At 44.3% G+C, this 19782-nt stretch overlaps 1 protein-coding gene across 1 annotated transcript in view; it reads left to right on the top strand.

The window, feature by feature from the left end:
- FBXO48 (F-box protein 48) overlaps positions 1 to 19782 on the top strand; it is a 97887-nt gene that overhangs the window by 31897 nt on the left and 46208 nt on the right. Inside the window, exon 3 of the mRNA XM_085612713.1 lies at positions 1624 to 1947. Within this exon, the coding sequence (XP_085468839.1) occupies positions 1651 to 1947 (297 nt within the window). The 5' untranslated portion in view covers positions 1624 to 1650. The remainder of the gene's footprint in view (positions 1 to 1623; positions 1948 to 19782) is intronic.

A 19782-nucleotide genomic window follows, 5' to 3' on the forward strand; every position in this document is an offset into this window, starting at 1 on the left:
GAGGAACAATAGGCATCCTGTCACAGCGAGGTGTGAACACCACCCAGAAAGGATTTAGTGTATTGGGGCAGGGTGGGTGTGCTTGCCAACGCCACTCAGTCTGCATGAGGGGCACATTTGTTGTTCCCATGCATAGTCAAGTTCAAATCAGCTCTGGCGCGAAACTGGACCAGGGATATGGGAGTAACCTCCCCACTGTCCAGACCCTCCCCTGGGAGGGTCCCCTGAATCGTCCCAACCCTTTCCTTAGGGTACTAAAGGGCTTACCTGTGGGTGTGTCCCTAGATTCGTGGTGGGACAAGATTCAATTCAGACACCACTTCTTCTTCTACCGTCTGGGCACTCTGGACTTTGCTGGACTTCGTTTGGGCTCGACTTCGTCCCCCTCTCAGTCTGCTGCATCGTCTGTGCCTGTGCACCTAACAGGAACCTTCCAAGGCCTGTGGGCTTCCAAGACACTTGAAGGAATCTCCCTTGAAGTGATTCACTTCCCTGCATCTGCAGGCTCCGCAACCAAGCTGAACGGTCTGCTGATCCTGAGCTCCTACGGACTCCAAAAGGTTCTGCAACAAAGGTGGTAGTTCTCCACACCTCTTGAGGCCTGCCCTGCCCTCTCACCAAGATTGAGGTCAGTATCCCTCGTGGGAGCCGCAGGAACCAAACCCCTGTGAACCGCGTCAACTTGCAGTTGCAAAGACTTGTTGGCTGCCTTCCACCAAGATCTTCCGGCACCAAGTAGCCCCAATCTCAAGCATCTCTAGTGGCCAAAGTCGTTGTCCACATCGCATCGCATTCACCGTGGCCTGCATCTTTTGGTGAACTGCTCGAGGTCCTCTTGGGACTCCAGTGCCTCCGACCTGTGGGTCCTGCTGAGAGTCATCTTTGCTTCTTTTGAGCTCCCCTGATTGTTTGGGGCCTGCCCTGACTCCCCTGCTACCACTTAAAGAGCTTTCTAAGGTTGTCTAAGACCTCTTAACCATAAGGGTTTTCTGGACTGGTGCAGGGTGCGCACTTACATTAGTGGAATCCTAACAGAGGTTCAGATTAAATGTCTAATGTGAAGTGCAAAATAACAACACTGGAAAATAAAGAAGAGAAAAAATAATATGAATATAGAAAATAATTTTTTTTAAAATTACAAATAATATTTTCTAACAAGTGATCACTTGTTAGAAAATATTATTTGTAATTTTGTTTTGTCTCTTCTCTTGATTCACGTTGGCAGACGGTGTACATGGACCCTTGGTGCTCCGGGTGTAAACCTTTAGGATGCAGGGTACCTCAAGGACCTTCATTAAGCCCCACCCTGTTTTAACATCTATGTCCAACCATTCCCTGCTTTGAATTTATCTCATTAAGCCCCACCCTGTTTGAACATCTATGTCCAACCATTCCCTGCTTTGAATTTATCTCATTAAGCCCCACCCTGTTTGAACATCTATGTCCAACCATTCCCTGTTTTTAATTTATCTGTTATGTAGACAACACTCAAATTGTTATTGGTGTCGGGACGGATGCGGGCTGTCGGCTGAGCGCGCCGTAGCAGTGAGCTAGGATCTTCATTAAACAGGAAGCAATCTTTCATAAGTATGACTTTAAGATATTGTCAATGATTTGTTTCAGGTTACTGAATGACGATTTATTTGAACTATGCAGAAGATATCCAAGAAAAATAAACAAAGCAGAGCCACATGTAATGATCTTCACTCTGATAAGAAAAAGAAGGAACTTTCCCAAAACTTCGTTGATCTCCTACCGCCTGAAATCTGTTACAAGATTTTCAGTGAACTTGACATTAAGAGTTTATGTGCTGCTGCAGCGACATGTACAAGATGGAATGAAGTTATTGAAGCTGGTGACCATTTGTGGAGGAACCATTGTTTAATGGTCAGAACTGTCTGTCAGCGAGAGATTGATGGTGATCGAGGAAATGGATATTCTTGGAAGGTAATTGGCCTCAACTCCCTTTAGTTCCCGCCTACTTTGACCTCTTTCTGTTGTTTCTCAACCCATATAAAAGGACCAGTAGTAGAAGTGCACATAGCTCTGTCCCTTGCCTCTTTCTTAGTATTTACATCCTCCTGTTACTGTGTCATACCTTCTACTTACCCAGGATCCTTGAAATAGTTTTCTAGTCTGGACCCACGATGCTTCCGACTGCCTATCTCTCTCTTTTTGTTGTTGTTGTTTTATATAGCACAAACTTGACCCGAAGGTATCAAAGCACTTTACATGAGCACCAGTTGCATTACAGATGAGCTCGTTCATTTTTTTTAGGTACTGGGAGATTAAGTGCTTTCCCAGATTCACAGGATGTTTGCGCCTCTCGCCAAGACTCAAATCTGGTTCCCCAGCTTCAAGGTCAGCCGCCCTAGCCATTAAGCCACACCCTCTCCCTTCTCCTACTACCATGTTTCTCATACCTACCAGCACTCATCTAGACCACATAGCTATATTTTATAATTGTATTACTAACCCTCCTTGTAGATCTTTAGGCCCATGCCTTGCAACTAGCTCCCTGACAATTGTGTTCAATGCTCAATACTTTTTTACCAAATCTGTTGGCTCTTTTGTCAAATAAATATGCTCCTCTTTGAAGAACACCAAATAGCACAGTTTTCTTTTCCTTACGGGTGTGCTCTGCCCCTTGAAGGCTTTTTACTTTATTATGGTGCGCTCTAACTTAGCCTTCATGATTTTTGTTAGGTTTGTGTTCTCTCAGGCAACCTAGTCATATTTTTAAATTGTCATACAGCTGTTACTGATGCAACTAAAGTAGTAGTGATTAAATAGGTCAGATCTGACAGAGCCAGGGGTTCAGCAGGGCGAGCAGCACATTATGTCTGCAAAGTGAGTTTCCGCCTCAAATAAGAAATCTATCCAAGCGAGTCACATCACCATGTTTTTATGTACTTGAGTTAACATCAATAAAGTTTCATTACAATATAACCCCTTCATTTTAATGAGCCCCAAGCGAGTTTGTTGAAAACATGCTTTTGGGCTCTATTGTTGCCTGCAACCACGGGTCGTCTGGGAAGGGGGTCACTGGTGAATAAAGAAGTTCACCTCCAGAGCATATGGTTTGCTTGGACCAGGCCCACATTGTACAGGTCACTGTGTATGTTTGCCCAGTAGGTCGTAACTCTTTACTTTTTAGAACTATGGTAAGTGGACAGGTTGCAGCGATCTCAGTCTTTACAGTATGTAGCAACTTAGGCGTGGTCTTTTACCAGTATAGAGCAAAGAATGCCTGTGCTATGTATGAGTATAGTTTTATATCTGGCAATATCATCCCTTCAGTAGTGTAAGGGAGCCTCTGCACTTCCCTAGCCGCTCGCAGAGGCCTACCTGTTCAGAAGAGCCTGGTCAGAAGATAGACGATATTACAAAAGAGGGAATTGGATTATTGATGAATATATACAGTATTTTGGGCAATATGACTAAATTTATTAGAGCTCTCCTACCTGCCATTGACAGAGGAAGACTGACCAAGCCATCAACTCCATTCCACAATTATGCAATTACTTTCACACAGTTATACCTAACCACAGTATTGGTATAATTTTCCCTAAGTATCTGAATTGACCAAACAGTGTATGCAATCCTTCCTCCACTGTAATGAGAATTCCATCTCTTAGCAGGACGTATTCGGACTAAGTAGGAAAATCTCAAATATACCCCAATTTACACGAAGCTCAGAGGGTCCCTCGAATGATATGATCTCACAAACTATTAAGGAAACCAGAGGCTCTTTATGTGAAGAAGAATATCTTCCACGCTGCAAGACCATCAGTTGACCTTCCTTTCCCTAAATGTTGCTGCCCGGGTGCGCAGGTGAGGCGCTACACTCAAAGTGCAAAAAACAGTGTCGATACAGGGAAATCCTTGTCTGGTGCTTCTGCCAACAGCAAAACTTTCCGGAACACATTCATTCATCCTTACTCGAGCTGTTGGAGCGTCACACAGTACAGCCACCTAATAAAATCGTCCCCTAGACCTAGGCACCAAAGAACTGTGAACATAATATTCCATAACAGAATCAAATGCTTTTTTGGCATCTAAAAACCCTTAGGGCCTCATTATGACTATGGCGGTTCTATCAGCGTTGGCGGTGCAGGCACCGCCGCACCAGATGTCCGACCGCCCTAATATGAGTTTGGCAGTTAGATCGCCAAAGGGCCGCTGCAACTGCCAGGGATCTGTGATCCCTCAGTGGTGTTGCAGCGGTGTGAAGCAGAAATATGCTGGCTTTGCCGCTGCAGCACCACCAAGCATGTTCTGAGTTTCCTCACATCCACCATGTTCATGGCAGTGAGCCAGCTATGAACACGGTGGCGGTGAGAAAACTGGGGGCTCTTTAGGACCCCCTGTTGCCTCTGGGCCAAGGTATGCATTCAGGGGGGCACATGTTGTGCCCCCCTGAATGCATGCACCCCAGTTCCTGCACAGCATGGACTGCACAGTCCATGTCAAGCAGGAATATCCTTCGTTCCGCTTCTCTCGCCCTCGCACAGACACCGCAAATCTGTCGAAGCCCCAGCAGACACCATTCATTCTCCTACTTCGCTCCCAAGTCCTGGAACGTCCTTCCCTTCCACCTACAAGCTTTACTCTCACTAGCAGAATTCAGGAAGAGACTCCAGACCTGGCTTTTCGACTGAGCCCAGCAACCTAGCGCATGGATACCTTGATTGGTGATTAGCTGCGCTCTAACTCAGGGCCTGATTATGAACTTGGCTGTCTCGCACAGGGCTGCCATGCCAGTGACCCTCAAAGTCGTCCGCAAACTGCCCACTAGATTAGAAGTTTAATCTTGGTCTGGCGGATGGTGCTTTAGTGGTCCCACTGCGGTGGCTTTCTAAGACTCATTGCTAAGACTTAGTAAGGCACCGCACTGGGAGTGCCAAAGCTTCTGGATGGTTAGTAGAAGTTCAGGCTGTGGTTGATGTTTGCTGGTTGATGAGGGCTTTGTAGGTGTGTGTGTCAATATCTTGAATTGGCATCTTTTCTGGATGGGGAACTAGTGGAGGTTCCTAAGGTGTGGGGTGATGTGGGTCAGTTTGGGCAGGTCGAGGATGAATCTGACCACCGAGTTCTGTATCATCTGGAGTCTCTTCATGAGTTCTGTGGTTGTTCCTGTGTCCATTAGGCTGGTGACTAGGGCTTGAGTGACGGTTATTCTTGTCCCGATGGGGAGCCGATGTAGAAGCCCAAATGGGGTACACAAATTGTGCGCCATGAAACCACCCAGGGAGTGAAACCGGCCTGATCAGTCAGTACCAATTCTGACGTATAGGGGAGCAGGCATTTCTCCAGCACCTTAACCAGTATCTTTGTGTCTAAATTTATCAGTGACAGCGAAGAGTATGATGAGTACTGAACCAGCAGTCTTTCTTATCACTAACGTGTGTGTCTAGGATGTCACAGTATTCTTTATAAAAATCGTCTGTCAGACAATTGTTTCCTGTTTCCTGGGGCCTTGCAGCCTGCCAGGTCTTGAATTAGCTATTTGATTTTTCCTTTTATCCTGCTCAAACCAAGCCATAATGGGCTTTTCTAGAGAATGTATTATCCCTGCTTTACATGTCTCCGACGTGCTGTGTACAGTTTCCCATTATACTATGTGGAGGCATTTAGTATCTCATAGTTAGTATACACATATCTTTTCTTGTGCTTCTCTGTATCAAGGGCATACTGATGGTGTCCATTGTGGGTGAATCAGTCACAGCAGCATACTGCCGGGCCTCTCTCCCTCCCCCTACCACCCAGACACTGCGTATTTACAGAGGAACTTAATTTCCTTGTCTGTTATTTTGTGGAAAACCGTTGCAGTTTCCTTAGGGATTCTCTATCGCCTGTTACATTATAAGTGCTGTACAATGGATCCCATTCTTAAGGTGCCCTTGTATGCTACATAAAAATGGGTGCACCCCAAACTGTTTGGACATACAAATTCCTGTGACGTAACCAATTTGCCAGAAATGCACCGCTTTATCTCATGGAATGTGTTACAGTTGGTTCTGTGCAGTTCAGCTGGTAAAGAAACATCCCATCCCCACTGTGGTAAATATTTCGTTACCGGTACTATTTTTTATGCGGTAAAGTCTATTAAGAATAACTCAGTAAATATAAGAGGCAGAATCCGTGGTATTAGAGGTTTTAAAAAGGGCTTTATTCCAATACAAAGGAAGACAATTCGAATTGTGGGCCTTCTGTTCCATCACCACGAAAGTTCAGGAAGGAAGGAGCATATATTATTGACAGGTAATCATTTTTATAGAAAAGACATTACAGTGAAACAGATGCAGTAAGCGTAACAACTGATAAGACAAAATAAAATATGCATGCGTAACTAGAATAGGCGTAACTAGAAAACGTCATTATACATGATGTCACAAGTGGGTGGATCCATAAAAGAATCCTGCAACGTCAGTAGAAATGTTTGGCAAAGATGCGCGCGCAGCCGCATGACGTGTGATTGACGTGCAACTAGAGGGTGAAGGGGACTTGACATTTAGCTCTACATGTGGAGACAGAAGTCTGGGGTTATGTCAACCTAATCCCAAATCATATCTAATATCCTATGTTTAAAGAACTGTGTTATCCAAAAGGAGAGGTCTCTTAGGATAGAATCTTATTCTATACTGACTATACTGACTGTTAGTGCGTGTACAAGCGTCTAAGTGTCTACATGAGATGCGAGGGGGTAGGAATATTCCATGGTAACGGGGCTATGAATTACTTGCATGGGGACAGCGAGGCCTGGCCCCTTTGCACGGTAGCTGGAGGAATGTTTACCTAAACTACTAGACAGGAATGCATCGGATGAGGAGCGAAGGAGATAATCTCGAAGGTGAAATACAGTTTTTGGCAGGCGACAGGCTGGATCAGGCACCGTTAGCCGCGCAGGGAGTAGGACAAAGTTCATGGTCACAGATGCAGGCTCAGACTGGAGCTTTCAGAGGCAGAAGGCAGGAAAAGGCTTGATGACAGAATTCGGGCCTACTCGCCTGAATCTGTAAAATGTGGAAAGTGAACCATATAAAGTCGGTGGCCTTTCATACTTAGGAATGGAATATCTGACCCATTCATGGCGGGTCTGAAAGAGGACATGTTGACGGTGGACGCACATATATTTGCGTCTTCAAAACTGGAGCAGGAGGGAACATACATGTACTTATAGCATGTACATGGAGCCGTTGGGGTCTACGATAGGGGACATAACTGATCATAAAATTCATATTTCCTCATTCCCTCCTTGTCCCCTTCGGACCCTTTAGGAGATATCGATCTTCATCAATCCATCAATCTGTTCATATAGCATCATTTGTTCTTCTTTCTTCTTCCGGGATCTCGAACGAAAACTTGGATGTGGGATACACGAGGTGGCACACAGACCACAAATCGCTGGCCCACATTGTAGACATAAGCAGCAACTGAATAGTATGAGGAGGCCAATACCTAGGAAGGATAGGATTCTCCATCCCCAGGCTGACAACACGCCCCAGAACCAACCGGACCAAGTCCAGGTGCCTGGACTCTGGTGTATCTGGCTTACAATCTTATGAAGGCGAGTTATGGCCTTATATACTGACGGCGAATTTTCTGGTATGGAAATGCAACAACTTGATCCGATGACCCTACAAGCTCCGCCCCTATCGGCCAGGATGACGTCAAGAACAAGACGATTTTGAAGCACAACAATCCGCATAGCAGACTGCTCTTCTGTTAAATTGCCTAAGGCGGAAATAGTTTCGTTCACTACTGCTTCAAGGGTTCTGGTTAATCTACGTATCAGCTTACTATTAGTGACTGTACCTATATAGGGAAAGAAACCCTTATTGAAATCTGTGTATTTTTCCCATGCTGTTTCAGTGTAATCGACAATTGGGAGATCTCTCTGCTGTCTATTGTGTACTAAATGGGTATTTCTATGATAATCAGGAGGAGCTAGGAAAACAGGTGGCAGAAGGAATGCTATGTAACAAGTACCATCCCAATCTAAAGGTAGACATATATATGCGGTCTGGCCACATATGAAGTAGGAATGATGGGAAGCTCTAAATGTAGACTTGCCTTGATCGCTGAATTTTATTACAGTGGTGCATTTACTGTGGCCCATGTGTATGGAACCATTCTTTTTTATACATAATTCCCCTTTTACTGGGAATACTGACATGGCGGGCAAGATTGGTGTAGCTTCAGATTCAACGTTCAGGATCATGAGGTTAAGTGTAAAATTACCTAATCCATATACTTCATTTTCTAGATCAGTTCCTGTTCTTTTGGGAAGTCCCTCCTTGTTAGGGTAGCAGACTTTAAGCAAAACTAGGTTCAGGTTTCCCCATACCCAGTTGTCTTGATAAACTGCGGAATTTGAATCTAGGGAATTAATCAAACTAAACCATGCTCCACAGGAGCCATTGTGTGTGAACGGATATGGAAAGAGGGGCAAAACTCCCTTATAGTTTTGATAGGGAGGGAGTCGGCCACATATCCAACAATTTGTGGCATTGCTGGTTTGATGGGAATGATGTAACATACTAATAAATGTGTTGTTGCGCAGCGCAAATCTATAGGACAATTCATGCGGAGGAAATTCGCTAAAAGAATGTTCTGCAGTTATATTGTAAGCATGTTTAAGAATAGGGTAATACATGTGCAATAGTATGCTAAAAATAATGATCAGAAGACTTAGAAAAAACAAAATTAATAATGTTACTGTACAGTGACTACGAAGTGATTTACAATACGCATGCTTTTTCAGCTGCATTCGCTGATTTCTTTCTCTATTCCGGTCTAGAGGATACATGTCAGAGACAAATTCAACCGATTCACCTTGGAGAGGACTTAAACAATCAAATTGTCTGACCTACTAGACCTCAATTTTAGTTTATAAATTTCTGAGTTCGATTGCTCAACCAAGGGGAGCTTTGAGTCTGTCTGTGAGGGAATACAGGGTTGAGTATCTACATTGGATGGTAGTCCATAAAATTTCTTGATATGACTCGAGTGCAACCACCCTTTCCTTCCCTCGATTTTCACGGCTGTCCTTGTGGTGAGTAGAACCAACTTCGGTGACTTCCACCTAGGATCCAGTTGGGTCTTCCGGTCAAAGTTCCTGACCAGCACCAGGTCACCAGGAACCACGTCATGGGGCTTCACCTCAGTATTGTCGGGAAAAGCTGCGGATACCTGTGAACGACAAGATTGTAGTGCAGACATCAAGGAAGCCAGGTAATCTGTCAGCATATTACAGTCAACGTCAGTGATTTTACGAGGTATAGGCGTCCCCCACATATTTGGTGGTCTACCGAAGATCACCTCATACGGGGATAGCCCTGTTCGAGAATGTGCTACCATTCTCATGTAAAAGAGCGCAACTGGTAAGGCTACTATCCAATCGACTCCTTTTTCTCTACATATTTTGGACAATCTAATTTTCAAAGTTTGATTATGGCGTTCTACGAGACCTGCTGCCTCGGGATGTCGGACACAGTGAAATTTCCATTGATAGCCTAATAGAAGGGAAACGTGTTTCATTAGTTCGGATGAGAACGGCTGGCCGTTATCTGAGTAGACAACACGTGGTAAACCGTACCGTGGGAAGAATTCTCGAACTAACTGTTTGGCAGTAGTCGGGGCAGTGTAATCTGAAACCGGGTATGCTTCTGTCCAACGGGAAAGAGCACAAACAACTACGAAATGATATCGGTAACTTTTGTATGGGCTTTGCATTTCATAATCGATATTGCAATAGGTAGATGAATCGCGTCTAATAGGGTTTGAATGAGGGGTCCGTGTTGGATGTGGGCACCGTGAGAAGTTAAATAACCTCTCTCTCGCCACAGTACGCCGAAGTCATGGACGACTCCGAATGCATAACGTGAATCTGTGTATATATTGACTTTCTTATTTGTGGCTTGAATACAGGCTTGTGTCAGAGCGATGAGCTCTGCTGCTTGAGCTGACAAAGTGTTAATACTATTTGTTTCAATGACTTCAATGTCTGTTGTGACTGCGTAAGCGGCCACTAACTCTCCTGTACTTGTTCTCATACATGACCCATCTACATACAATGTCAAGTCCGGATCTGACAAAGGGATATCTGTCAGGTCTTGTCTGGGTTTCGTCGTGATAGTAATGACTTCGACACAATCATGTGCCAATGGATCTGTTCCGCCCACTGGTAACAGTGTGGCAGGATTTAACGTATTGCAGCGTCTGATTTCTATGTGTGGCTGAAACAATGTCAGTTCATAACCGGTGAGTCTCGCTATAGTCAAGTGTTGTGTCTGTGTGCGGTTCAAAAGAACCTCTACTGCGTGTGGTACTTGTACTGTCAATTGATGTCCTAACACTATGGCATCGCTTTGTCTGATTGCTAAAGCTGTTGCTGCCACCGATTTCAGGCACGCAGGAAGAGCCTGAGCTACTGGATCTAATGTACTAGAGAAATAAGCACATGGTTTGTGTGATCCTGCTTGTTCCTGAGTGAGTACTGACAAAGCAGTACCTTCGCGTTCTGTAACAAAGAGTGTAAACTGTTTGCTGTAACATGGTGTTGCTAAAACAGGTGCTTGGCATAAAGCTTTCTTTAAGCTTTCAAAGGCGTGTGTATGTTCTTGAGTCCAAGGGAGGACAGTCGATGCGGCTGCCTCCTGTGTTGTCAACTGGATGAGTGGTTTTGCTAGAAATGCATATTGAGGGATCCACTGCCTACAGTATGAAGTGAGGCCTATAAAAGCCCGTACCTCCTTTTGTGTCTTGGGTGGTGGCATGTTAGCGATTAACTGGATGCGGTCGGATGTAAGCTGCCTTCCCTCCTTGGACAGCGAGTGCCCAAGGTAAACAACTCGCTGGACTCAGAATTGCAGCTTAGAAGGGGACACCTTGTGCCCCTTGTCAGCCAAAAATTTTAAAACCGTCAGTGACGCTTTTTCACATTCATGTTCGCTTCGGGCGGTGATCAGCAGATCATCGACATATTGAAGCAAGGCAGTGTTAACTGGCATGTGGATACTGTCGAGTTCTCGTTTCAGTGCTTGGCTATAGATGCTGGGGCTTTCTGTAAATCCTTGAGGTGCGCGTGTGAATTTAAAACTTCGTCCATTTAAACTGAATCCGAACAAATATTGACTTTCCGGATCGATTGGGACACTAAAGAAAGCATTCTTGAGATCAATTACAGTGAAAAACGTTGCTTCTGAGTCAATAGCTGTTAGTAATGAAGAGATATCTGGGACCACGGGGTATTGTGGCACAATACATTTATTTAATTCGCGCAGATCAATAACTAATCGATATACTGGTGGAGCTTTTGGATCCGTTCTTTTAAGAATCGGAATTATCGGAGAATTACATACATTGGAGTCAGTTTCGACAACCACTCCCTGTGCAATGAGCTCGTCAATGATTTGCAGTAAAGCCACAACAGCATCGGGTGGTAACTTGTATTGTCGCATTCGTGGTAGTACTATTCCTGTTTTCAGTGTAACTCGATATGGTGTAATGTTCATGCAACCAACATCAGTGGGTCCTTGTGCTCATAAATGTGTAGGTAAATTCTGCAGTCGGTGATCCATGTCTCTGGACACGTAGTGACCTTTAAAGTCACGTAGAAATAGTCGTACTCCTTCCGGAGAACAACATATTATAGCTCCTAGAGCTTTCAATGTTTTTATGCCTAACAAGTTTTCTGGACATGATTTAGTAAGCAATAAATCTGTAGTACGTGTCAATGGACCAATCGTAAGTGGAAGAGGTTGTGTGACGTCATTAATTATAGGTTTTCCTGAGAATCCAAGGGAAATATTCTGTGAGCCTGAGAGGGGTGCCCCTGGAACTTCACTACGTCTTATAGTTGTTCTGCTTGCCCCTGTATCAAGTAAAAACTTTCTGTCTTCCCCTAATAATTCGCTATGTACATAAGGTCCCTCTTGGTCTACAGGAACCTCAATAAGGGGTAAGCCAACTTCCCTCTCTAGGCTATCTCATGAGTATCGCTGATAATCGGGATAATCTGCTTGTGCATACTGATACATCTGTTGTGTCGTTGCTTGTGTTGCTGCAATAGGCTGCGCTGGTGGTGGTGCTACGGTCTGTTGTGGAGCTCCCTGTTGCGGAGCTAGTTGTTGCGGAGCTAACCTATGTTGTGCATGCTGAGGAATTTGTTGTGAATTCTGATCCTGTCTAGGTGGACGTGGTCTCTCCTGAGTTCTACCTGTAGCAATATTATGTTTCAGGACTGGACAATCGTGTATATAATGACCTGGTTGTTTACAATAGTTGCATGTCCCTTTCGTAGGACCTGCGGAATCACCTTTTTGATGACTATCGGCTGGAACTGACTGTGCAACAAGCATTTTCATTTTTGTATCTTTCATACGTATTTGTTCGTGTTCTTGTTCTTCTCTAATTCTATTGTGGTGATATTGTAACATCTGTAGCATCTGTGATGGGGTATTACCTTGCCAGGTACTTTCGAATTTCAATACTCTATTCTTAACTTGTATCAGAGAATTTTCAACTAATTTTGTCACAAACAGATGTGGGTATGACTCACTACTGGCTTTTATGCCACTATTTATACCAAAACATTTTTCAAATCGGGAATAGAAATCACTAGTGTCTTCATCTGGTTTTTGTTTACAGGCTGAAATTGCACCCCAGTCTTCCTTTTTCGTAGTTAATAAACGTGGCAGTACCTGTATTAGTAATCCTGCTAGTGCTGTAGTCTTTTCCCCAAGCCCTGCTCCTGCAGCTCGGGCATTTCCTTCGTTTTCTAATGCTGTCCAATCTATCTTTTGGTCTCCCACCTCTCATTCTTTTTCTTTGAGTTTTTCATAAACACCGGCGGGTAATAGGACTTTTAATATTTTCATAATGTCGGGGTAGGTATACTCTCCCATGAGTAACATGTCTTTTATCTCACGGTGGAAACCTGCTGGGTCCTTGTCATGGCTGGGTACTACTTTCTTCATTTCTAATAATTCTAATTTAGTTATAGGTGTGTACACAAACACGCGTGTAAAATTATCACCGGCACCTCTAATTGGGTGTACTTCGCGTAACGGGTTCTGTCTATCTATGTGATACATTTTTCTTCCCATTATGGGAACTGGAACGTGTTCCGGGCATACGAAATTTAAATATTGGTTTCGGGATTCTAGTATTTCTTTAATCAAATCAGTACCTGACCCTCTCCATATGTTCGTGAGTAGTTCTGTCAATATGTCAGGTAAGGGTCCTGGATCGGAGTGTTGGCTTTTATATAATATAAGGAGGTGTTGAATCATGTATATACTAGCTAAACGCTGTTCATATGGGTCTAGATTCAGAAACGTGTGTGCAAGTACATCGTCATTGTATTCGCCGGGACTGTCAGCCCATTGTACTGCTGACCTGGCTAATTCTTGTTCGTCCATGGAATCGAGCATGTGGTACCCCCTTCGATCTCGGAGTAATTTATCAGCGGCTTGGAATAGGTGTTCAGGGGATTTTGTATTTAACATAGGGTTTGGAAAATGTCTATTATATTCTGGACGTATTGGACGTACCGGATCATTAAAACCTCTGGTATTATTATGGGGTCTTCCTCCACCTACATAAGCTATCGTTTCTACTTGCTCTGACTCTTGCTCCTCCTCTTCTCTGTTTAGGTCAGCGGCGTCTACCTCTAATCTTTCTTCGTGTATTCGTTCTACTTCTTTGCGGATCTTTCGGTACATAGCGACTATACATAACTGTTTATCATGTCTCCCTTCTGATATATTCTGGCCCCAAGTGACAAGTTTTTGCATTTCTTCCGGATTTACCCCAGGCCGGTCTTGATTTCTGATTACACAATTTATGAGGAAACGTAACAGTTGTCCCTGTACCTCCGCCTTCTGGTACTCCATGGCTCTGCTAATACTTTCAGGACCTCGCCCTGACTGGACAAAGTGATACATATTTTTTAAATGTGTAGTCATTCCTGGTAGCTTCGTTAAATATATTGCAGCTCGTCGAATACGTAACGATGACAGCAGCATTTCGCCCCTTTGCCGGGCACAGGATCATATCTACAATCTACTAGAAGTTCCTTAAGCATGTCGGGAGTTGCTAGTTTGGGCGTACGTTGGTGTGCTAATTCTCTAAGGGAAAATTTATTTCCTCTGGGTGGCGTAGAAAAAATGTCTGTCGTACCTCCTGTAGCACCGTCTGGGGTGCTGGACGTGAAAGAATTTGTTGAAGGTGAGACAGAGATTGTAGATGTGGGAAAAACTGTAGAGACGGACGGGCCTGTTGGAACTTGTGTAGGAGTTTGTAGTTGTGGGGGTACAGACGTATGCTCTTGGTGTTGAACACCATCGGCAAGCGATGTGGGTGGTATGGCATTAGCATACTCGGGAGCTGCGTCGTCAAAATAGGAGGAAAGAAAAACATCCTTCGCTGTTTTGGGATGTGATTTGGGATGTGCTTTTATCGGAAACAATGGAGGTGGCAAGTCTTTTGGTATTTCCGGAGTAGCCTTAGGTAACCCTTCGGCCAGAAGTGGATACATACCATTCATAAGGGCGTTTCTTTGTCTGTCTACTTGTTCTGATTTTACTCGGGTACCTTCCTCAATTAACAGATTCTCTCGGACTTTATTTGAATTCTCCTTACCCTTATCTTCCTGTCTGAGCGCTTTTTCTGTACGTCTGTATGATTCTTTACGCCATAATTCAATGGCATCTTTCTGTGACTGTCTGGCTTTCTTTTTCCATAATTCTTCTTCTACTCTCATGATGCAATCTGCATCCCAGGTCCCCGTTGCGGGCCATCTCTGACTCTCTGGTAATTCTTTTGTGTAGTCTACCCATAAATCAAGAAATAATACGGCATCTAGACCGTGCTTATGATACATAAAGTATCCTGGAGTATCCCTAGGTGGAATGGGAACGGCTTCTTCGAGTACCCCTTTTCTAGTTTTGATCTGTCTTAGTTTCGAAAAGAGCGGCATTTTTTTTTTTTTTGATCTTGTTTCTAGAACACACTTTATACAAAAAACACAATAATGAACAGTCATTCACACCACAATATATAGAACGTATTTAAAACATTTAACGCTTAACAGTTTTACGAACAATGATAACTAATAGAAAACTAGTTACTGACATTATACTGACACTAGATAATACTTATTTATATGCAAGACATACTATATATACTGCTAAACAGTACAGATACACTGCTGAAACAGTGCAGACCGGATTTGTGTACCCAAACCCGTCTTGACCGGCACAGACTATGTGCACGTTAAGTGCCTCCCCGGTAATGGTACTCACCGGGTAGCTCGGAACGGAAGGCCTCGGAACGGAACTGAAACTGGACCGGACTGGACTCGACTCGACTGGACTCGGAACTTCGGAACCTGGCGGGACTCTGTATACCTCGGATCTTGCTCTCTCGGCTAGACTCTGGTCGGGATACTTCGCACTTCTCACCGCTTCGTCTGGGTGTTGATCGCAGCCTCAGTCGTCCCCGCTTGGCCGGAGGGAGATACAGGAAATCCTGCAGGTACGCGTTTTTTTTTTTGTCCGTTCAGCTGTGGCAGGAGACCGGGCCTGCAACGCACCGCCGGCGCGTGAGATGAGAAAGTGTCCCTATTCGGGCGCCAATTTATGTGGTAAATATTTCGTTACCGGTACTATTTTTTATGCGGTAAAGTCTATTAAGAATAACTCAGTAAATATAAGAGGCAGAATCCGTGGTATTAGAGGTTTTAAAAAGGGCTTTATTCCAATACAAAGGAAGACAATTCGAATTGTGGGCCTTCTGTTCCATCACCACGAAAGTTCAGGAAGGAAGGAGCATATATTATTGACAGGTAATCATTTTTATAGAAAAGACATTACAGTGAAACAGATGCAGTAAGCGTAACAACTGATAAGACAAAATAAAATATGCATGCGTAACTAGAATAGGCGTAACTAGAAAACGTCATTATACATGATGTCACAAGTGGGTGGATCCATAAAAGAATCCTGCAACGTCAGTAGAAATGTTTGGCAAAGATGCGCGCGCAGCCGCATGACGTGTGATTGACGTGCAACTAGAGGGTGAAGGGGACTTGACATTTAGCTCTACATGTGGAGACAGAAGTCTGGGGTTATGTCAACCTAATCCCAAATCATATCTAATATCCTATGTTTAAAGAACTGTGTTATCCAAAAGGAGAGGTCTCTTAGGATAGAATCTTATTCTATACTGACTATACTGACTGTTAGTGCGTGTACAAGCGTCTAAGTGTCTACATGAGATGCGAGGGGGTAGGAATATTCCATGGTAACGGGGCTATGAATTACTTGCATGAGGACAGCGAGGCCTGGCCCCTTTGCACGGTAGCTGGAGGAATGTTTACCTAAACTACTAGACAGGAATGCATCGGATGAGGAGCGAAGGAGATGATCTCGAAGGTGAAATACAGTTTTTGGCAGGCGACAGGCTGGATCAGGCACCGTTAGCCGCGCAGGGAGTAGGACAAAGTTCATGGTCACAGATGCAGGCTCAGACTGGAGCTTTCAGAGGCAGAAGGCAGGAAAAGGCTTGATGACAGAATTCGGGCCTACTCGCCTGAATCTGTAAAATGTGGAAAGTGAACCATATAAAGTCGGTGGCCTTTCATACTTAGGAATGGAATATCTGACCCATTCATGGCGGGTCTGAAAGAGGACATGTTGACGGTGGACGCACATATATTTGCGTCTTCAAAACTGGAGCAGGAGGGAACATACATGTACTTATAGCATGTACATGGAGCCGTTGGGGTCTACGATAGGGGACATAACTGATCATAAAATTCATATTTCCTCACCACAGTGGGGGAATACAAAGGGAATGCTACCCAGTCGCCTTGATGGAAGGCAGGGACATGCACCGATCAGGACAGGCTTTGCAGAAATCACTGCAGCACAGTACAAGCCTGACTAATTTGCCCTCTTCATCAGACGTCCCTAATATCATTGACCTCTCGTGTCAGCTGCTGTTTAGGCCTTTCAGAAATCCCGAGTTGGGGTCCTGCTATTGCAAAATGACAGTCCACTCCGAGCTCTCCACACAGATAAGCCTTTGTGCAGTCAGTGCCCAGTACCGAACCATCATGGCGCTGCCATCCTGTTCACATGTTGTGCAGCAGCGTTTGATGGTGGACATTGCCCAACACAATGGTCCGTGTCATCCACAGGCCCGAGGGTATGAGCAGCAGCCCAAACCAGGTCTTTACGCTGCCCAATCCTCCCCGTCTCAGGGGCGGCTGCTCTGCTAAGGCGGAGGAGCGTTGCCCCACTGCTCTGCAATAAGTAGTTAAACGAAAACTAAAATGATAATAACCAATGTTATTATCATTTTAGTTTTGCATTTCCTGGTGTGAGGTGGGGCTGACAGAGCAGGGGCCAGGGGGAGGAGTGGGTTGTATGTCGTTACAACGCATTCCGTTGCAACGCATAGCTTTACCACGCATGCGTTACAACGGAATTCTATTTCCACGCACAACCTTTACCTCGAATATTCCTTTACCACGCATACTTTCATGGTAATGGAATTCTCTTGGTAAAGGTTATACCCCTCCCCTGTACCCTTACGTGACCCCTGTGGTAAATAAAATATCACGCTCTCATAATTTCATAATATCAATAAGATCATGCATAAAGCAAGAGGCTGAGTCTGTGGTATCAGGTTCATAAAGGGATTTATTCCAATAACTCGAGTCAAAGGGAGAATATTTCCATCACCAAAATTGGATCTGGAAAGGGGCTCAAAAGTATTCTCAATATATTCTCAAAACATTATTCACAGAGTACAGTATATATACATTTCTCAATTGTACGTAAGCAAAAGAGCAAGAGAGAATGAGATAAGAGCATGTGGGCGTGTAAGTAGGCGTGAAGGTGGGCGTCCATGTGGGCGTCCACTTGATGATGATGGGTAATTTGTCATGTGTGGGTGGATACCTGGAGAATCCTGCAATGTCAGCAGAAATATTTGGCAGAGATGCGTGCGCAGTCGCATGACGTGTGATAGACGTGCAACTAGAGGGAGAAAGGGACTTGACATTTAGCTCTACATGTGGAGACAAAAGTCTGGGGTTATGTCAACCTAATCCCAAATCATATCTAATATCCTATGTTTAAAGAACTGTGTTATCCAAAAAGAAAGGTCTCTCGAACAAAATCTATTCTATACTGACTGTGAGTGCGTGTACAAGCGTCTAAGTGTCTACACTAAATGCGAGGGGGTAGGAATATTCCATGGTAACAGGGCTATGAATTACTTGCATGAGGACAGAGAAGCCGGGCCTTTTGCTCGGTAGCTGGAAGAATGTTTACTTAAACTACTAGACAGGAATGCATTGGGCAGGGAGCGGAGCAGATAATTTCCGAAGGTGAAATACAGTTCTTGGCAGGCAGCAAGCTGATGTCGGGCATCGTGAGCCGCGCAGAGGATGAGACAAAGTTCATGGTCACAGATGCAGGCTCGGACTGGAGCTTCAGAGACAGAAAGCAAGAAAAGCTTGATGACAGAATCAGGGCCTACTTGCCTGGACTGTAAAATGGCATAAGTGAACCATATAAAGGCGGTGGCCTTTCGTACTTAGGAATGGAATATCCGGCCCATTCATGGCGGATCAACAGAGGACATGTTAACGGTGGACGCACATGTATTTGCGTCTTCATAACTGGAACTGGAGGGAACATACATGTACTTGTAACATGCACATAGAACCGTTGGGGTCCAAGATAGGGGACATAACTGACCAGAAAAATCCATATTTCCACATTCCCTCCTTGTCCCCTACTTGCCCGTCAAGAGATATCAATCTTCATTAATCCATTGATCTGTTCATATAGCATCATTTGTTCTTCTTTCTTCTTCCGGGATCTTGAATGAAATCTTGGTGGTGGAATACACGATGTGGCACACAGACCACAAATCGCTGGTCCACATTGTAGGCATAAGCAGCAACTGAATAGTATGAGAAAGCCAATACCTAGGAAGGATAGGACCCTCCATCCAAAGGTAGATAATACACTCCAAAACCAACCGGACCAAGTCCAGGTGCCTGGATTCTGGTGTATCTGGCTTACAATCTTATGAAGGCGAGTTATGGCTTTATATACAGATGGCGAATTTTCTGGTATGAAAAATGCAACAGCTTGATTTGATGACCCTACAAGCTCCGCCCCTATCGGCCAGGATAACGTCAAGGACAAGACTATTTTGAAGCACAACAATCCGCATAGCAGACTGCTCTTCTGTTAAATTGCCTAAGGCGGAAATAGTTTCGTTCACTACTGCTTCAAGGGTTCTGGTTAATCTACGTATCAGCTTACTATTGGTAACTGTACCTATATAGGGAAAGAAACCTTTATTGAAATCTGTGTATTTTTCCCATGCTGTTTCAGTGTAATCGACAATTGGGAGATCTCTCTGCTGTCTATTGTGTACTAAATGAGTATTTCTATGATAATCAGGAGGAGCTAGGAAAACAGGTGGCAAAAGGAATCCAATGTAGCAGGTACCATCCCAATCTAGAGGCAAACGTACATATGCCGTCTGACCACATATGAAATAGGAATGGCGGGAAGCTCTAAATGTAGACTTGCCTTGATCACTAAATTTTATTACAGTGGTGCATTTACTATGGCCCATGTGTATGGAGCCATTCTTTCTTATACATAATTCCCCTTTTACTGGAAATATTGACATGGCGGGCAAGATTGGTGTAGCTTCAGATTCAACGTTCAGGATCATGAGGTT

Source organism: Triturus cristatus, chromosome 6, assembly GCF_964204655.1.
Source record: "Triturus cristatus chromosome 6, aTriCri1.1, whole genome shotgun sequence".
In the NCBI taxonomy this organism is placed as follows: Eukaryota; Metazoa; Chordata; class Amphibia; order Caudata; family Salamandridae; genus Triturus; species Triturus cristatus.